This window comes from Micromesistius poutassou, assembly GCF_964030765.1.
Source record: "Micromesistius poutassou genome assembly, chromosome: 11".
Taxonomy (NCBI): domain Eukaryota; kingdom Metazoa; phylum Chordata; class Actinopteri; order Gadiformes; family Gadidae; genus Micromesistius; species Micromesistius poutassou.
Genome location: NC_140281.1, coordinates 19,188,882 through 19,193,557, shown reverse-complemented (window position 1 = coordinate 19,193,557; position 4,676 = coordinate 19,188,882). Strand labels below are relative to the sequence as shown.

The following is a 4,676-nucleotide window of genomic DNA, read 5'->3' as shown; positions in this document are numbered from 1 at the left end:
ATAGCCCCCGGTCCGCCTGGTTTCGGACCAGCGACCTCTCCCTGGTTGACAGACCGTTATGATGCCCCCTCGTTTAAGGTTATTGACGGGGATCTCATCTCTGTTTTGTCAACTGGAAATTCTGCACTGCTGTCCACCCTCGTCATTAGCGGTTTCACGATTTGGGGTCATTTAAATAATACTTGTCCCCCCCCGGGCCGTTTTTAGAGGCAAAACACAAAATAGGCCCCATAATAGCGTCAACGATTTATTTTAATATGCAACTAATTCTATTGTTAAATTTCAATGTAGGCTAACTCTAAAAGTCCTCTAAAATCGTAGGCACACAATCCTAAAAAAATGTGTGCATATTTCTAACGTATAATTGAACTTTATTTTGAGTCTAATTTAATATCATTATTTTAATCCTCGCTTTGGTTTTCCATAGTCAGAAATAGAGCAGTCCTCCCGCGTCCCTGGATCGAGATGTCGGTGACTCTGAGCCTCCCGGCCAAGGGCTTCCCCCCCGCCCACCTGCTGAAGGCAGACCCCCTCTTCTACCCGGGGCCCCACTACATGATCCAGGACATCTTCACGGGCCCCCACAGCCTCCTGCACCCACACCAACACCACCAGCAGCAGCAGCAGCACCCCCTCAAATCCCTGGGGCGGCTGGTGTCGGACACCCATCACCACGCCGCGGCCATGCCCCGCAACTTCGCCGGAGGACCGGCCCCGTCCCACTTCACCCTCCACAACAACAACAATAACAACAACAATAACAACAGCAGCAGCAACAACAGCAGCCACGGGGGTTGCAGCGTGGGGTCCATACTTCACGAACAGTTCCTCAGCATGTCCTCCGGGGGGGTTCCGTTTCTGGGCCACATGCTACCCGGGCAGAACCCCCACCCCGTGTACCCCAAACACGAGGAAGAGGAGGAGAGGGGGGCTCTGGCCGGGATGGACCTCCTCCTCCACCACCACCACCACCCCCACCAACACCAACACCACCACCACCAGCCCCACCACCGCCACCCTCCTCGGTCCGTGTCGTCGGACTTGAGCAGCAGCCCCTCCAGCGAGCGGTCCGCCGCCTCCTCGGTGTCCCCGCCCAAGGAGGGCTTCTTCCGGCTCCGGGGGACGATCACGTCGGCGTCGTCGACGACCTCCGGTGCCGCCGGTGCACGGATGACGTCGACCCCCCGAGGCGCCGAGTCGCCGCCCCGCGTGTATAACTTCAGTGAGGACGACCTGTTCACGGTGCTGTACGGGACCCCGCGGACCCCCCGGGACGGGCAGAGCGCCGGCCGCGCGTTGTCCGGGATGTCGCCCGGGATGAGCGCGATGCCCGGTGGGTTTACCAAAAGGAATATCAACGCTGGGGGGAATTCAGTCCATCGGAAGCGTGTCCGCTTTTAAAACATGTCATCCACGCTGTTTTTCTTGACGTTCTGTGTCTCGTTTCTCTCTGCAGTGTCCGATGGTCCGATTGCGCCGCCGGATACGCAAGCGCTTGATCTCCCAGCAGGTGCGCTGTCTCCATCACCCCATAATAACATCACGTCCCCTCCTCACTGGCATCTGATTGGTTTACTAACCTCTGAGTTGTGTATCCTTACTAATATATATGTATGTGTGTGTGTGTGTGTGTGTGTGTGTGTGTGTGTGTGTGTGTGTGTGTGTGTGTGTGTGTGTGTGTGTGTGTGTGTGTGTGTGTGTGTGTGTGTGTGTGTGTGTGTGTGTGTGTGTGTGTGTGTCCGTCCGTGTCGCAGGCCTCGCCGTCTCGCAGACCAAGTGCGCCAACGCGTCGCCGTTCGGCGTCTTCACGGCGGACCACAGTGGCGTCCCCAAGGGCGCGCGCTTCGGCCCCTTCCAGGGGAAGCTGGTGAACACGAGCGAGATCAAGACCTTCGACGACAACACGCTCATGTGGGAGGTGCGCGTAGGCCTGTTGTGGCCGTCAAGTGCCTTTGATAACACTTATACTAGTAATTATAAAGATAGATAAATATATAGGCCTATACATATTCAAAAGTACTCGTATGAAGTGTTATAGGCTTATAAAAAAAATATATATATATATACATAAGCACAGGGTTATCAATAAAGGGTTTTCAATATAGTATAAAAGTGTTACTATAATACTATTTATGCTATACTATACTATTATAATACGTATAGGCAACTACTACTAGGCTTATAATAAATTCTTTATTTATTTTGTATTTTTATACTATAATATACTATTTATACTATACCTGGATAAAAGTATACATTTATATACTATATTGTGATTCATAATTTTCATAATAATCATTCTTTTCTTTTTTTTTCCGCGCCTTCCAGGTGTTTGAGAACGGCCGGCTGAGCCACTTCGTGGACGGTCGGGGCGGCTCGGGCAACTGGATGTCCCTGGTGAAGTGCGCGCGGTTCCCGGAGGAGCAGAACTTGGTGGCGGTGCAGGTGCAGGGCCAGATCTTCTACGAGGCGTGCAGGGAGGTGCCGCCGGGCGAGGAGCTGCTGGTCTGGTACGGGGACTGCTACGTGCAGTTCCTGGGGATCCCTCTCACGCTCCGGGAGACCGCGGAGGACAGCAGCCACACGCTGTCCACCGAAGGTGTGTGTAGCGCGGTTAGTCGTTTTTGGTGCCGACGGTGGTCAAGAAATAACTTGAGTAAATTAGAAATAAAAGTTATAGACAAGGCTGGCTCTTTATTTGTTTAAACGCCAGGAGAGGAGGGAAAGGCATAATATAGGGCTATTATCATATATTGTAAATACAGATACAAGACTACGTTGATTGTGTTTTTATTTTTTGTCTGTTGGTATTTTTATCAGGCCTATATCGGCCTTTGATTTATCTCTTTTAGGTTTATGCTTGCTGCTGCTGTCACGAATTTCCTCCTGGGGGATGAGTCAAGTGATCTGATACTGATCTAATATGATCTACTAGAGCCTAACCCTTTCCTCCTGGGGGATGAATAAAGTGATCTAATACTGATCTAATATAATCTTCTACCTAACCCTAACCTCCATAGGGGATGAATGAAGTGATCTGATAATATAATCTAATCCACTAGAGCCTACATGTACGCCGTGCTCATGTGTCGTCTCCCCGTCCTTAGACTCCGGGGAGGGCTTCAAGTGTGACCGCTGCGGGAAGGTGTTCGCCTACAAGTACTACCGGGACAAGCACCTCAAGTACACGCGCTGCGTGGACCAGGGCGACCGGAAGTTCCCGTGCCACCTCTGCAACAGGTCCTTCGAGAAGAGGGACCGCCTGCGCATCCACATACTGCACGTGCACGAGAAGCACAGACCCCACAAGGTATTTTATTATTTAGTATTTTATTATATATATATATCATGTGATCTTTTTACAGCATTGTAGCCTATGTGTTTGGGGCACCCCTGAAATAATCCTAGACCTAAACTTAGAACTTAGTTTGTTTCCAGGCTAGTTTAAAGGATTCGTTTTGGTGATTTGGTGCAGAAATTACAAAAAAAAAACATGAAAATACAACGTCTATAACAATCAATTGTGCTTGAATGCGAAAAGAAAATCCAATTTCCCAAAGCAACTTTGTACTTGTAGACTATAGCCTACGGGGAATGGGTTAACCTATTGTTAGTGCTTCACTTGTTTCTATAAACATCCTTACTGTACCGACAGCGATATAGTATTGTTTCTCTTTCTACTCACAAATCGTCGCTTTGGATAAAAGCGTCTGCTTAATGTAAATGTAACTTGGTGGTGGTGCAGAAAGCACCGGGCCTCTGCCCACCACAAGCCCCACTGAGACCTGATCTGAGACCTGTTCTGTGGTTGTTCCCTGCAGTGCTCCGTCTGCGGGAAAAGCTTCTCCCAGTCGTCCAGTCTCAACAAACACATGCGCGTGCACTCCGGGGAGCGGCCATACAAGTGCGTCTACTGCAACAAGGTGAGCGCGGCGGGGAGCGGGGATCAGATTACACAAGACCGCTGAGGACCGTGTTTTTAAGAATCAAACTCTCAAACGATGGGCTGGATTCATTTTCGTCTCTGGTGGCTGAGAGATGGATGTGTTTCCTGTTGTTTCTTCCGCCACCAAGCTGGTTTTAGATCAACACACTGACTGAACGGACACACTTTCATTGCATGCTTGATTGCAGTGCTTTATTTTAAGTTCCTGGAGTTAAAATATAGATGCATCAATAAATACATAATAAGAAAATGTAGGCCTATACATTAAATAAACATAAAAACATGTACAAAAAAATTGTATTTTTACACGATACATTTATTTTGTATTTATCAAATTATAGAAGAAACAAAACACATTTAGAGCAAAATAATGAATGTAAACGTAAACGTGTTTTCCAGAGCTCTTAGCTTTGGGTCCCATACGGTCTTCCTCATTTCACGGTGCATTTAAACGCGAGCCTCTCATGATTATTTCAGCCCCTAACATGGTAATTATCGACAGATGTACACCCACCCATTGTCCGCTTTGGGTCTACTTTTTTTTTACGGCCCCCGGAGGACGTCCAAGTTTTTTGGGGGTCTTTGTTTCTCACTCGAATTGTTTTATTTTTTATTGACTGGACAACAATTCCTTAACTCCAACACACACACACACACACACACACACACACACACGCACACACACACACGCACGCACGCACGCACGCACGAATTAATAATAATTTTATAT

The 4,676-nt window shown here is 48.5% G+C and overlaps 1 protein-coding gene across 1 annotated transcript in view; it reads left to right on the top strand.

Moving 5' to 3' along the window:
• Positions 1 to 555: 555 nt before the first annotated feature.
• Positions 556 to 4,676, top strand: part of prdm14 (PR domain containing 14) — a gene marked incomplete at both ends in the record, with an annotated part of 4,747 nt that continues 626 nt past the window's right edge. Inside the window, 7 exons of the mRNA XM_084475229.1 lie at positions 556 to 716; positions 1,050 to 1,333; positions 1,457 to 1,510; positions 1,755 to 1,918; positions 2,329 to 2,599; positions 3,108 to 3,310; positions 3,822 to 3,923. Coding sequence (XP_084331355.1) covers positions 556 to 716; positions 1,050 to 1,333; positions 1,457 to 1,510; positions 1,755 to 1,918; positions 2,329 to 2,599; positions 3,108 to 3,310; positions 3,822 to 3,923 — 1,239 coding nt within the window. The remainder of the gene's footprint in view (positions 717 to 1,049; positions 1,334 to 1,456; positions 1,511 to 1,754; positions 1,919 to 2,328; positions 2,600 to 3,107; positions 3,311 to 3,821; positions 3,924 to 4,676) is intronic.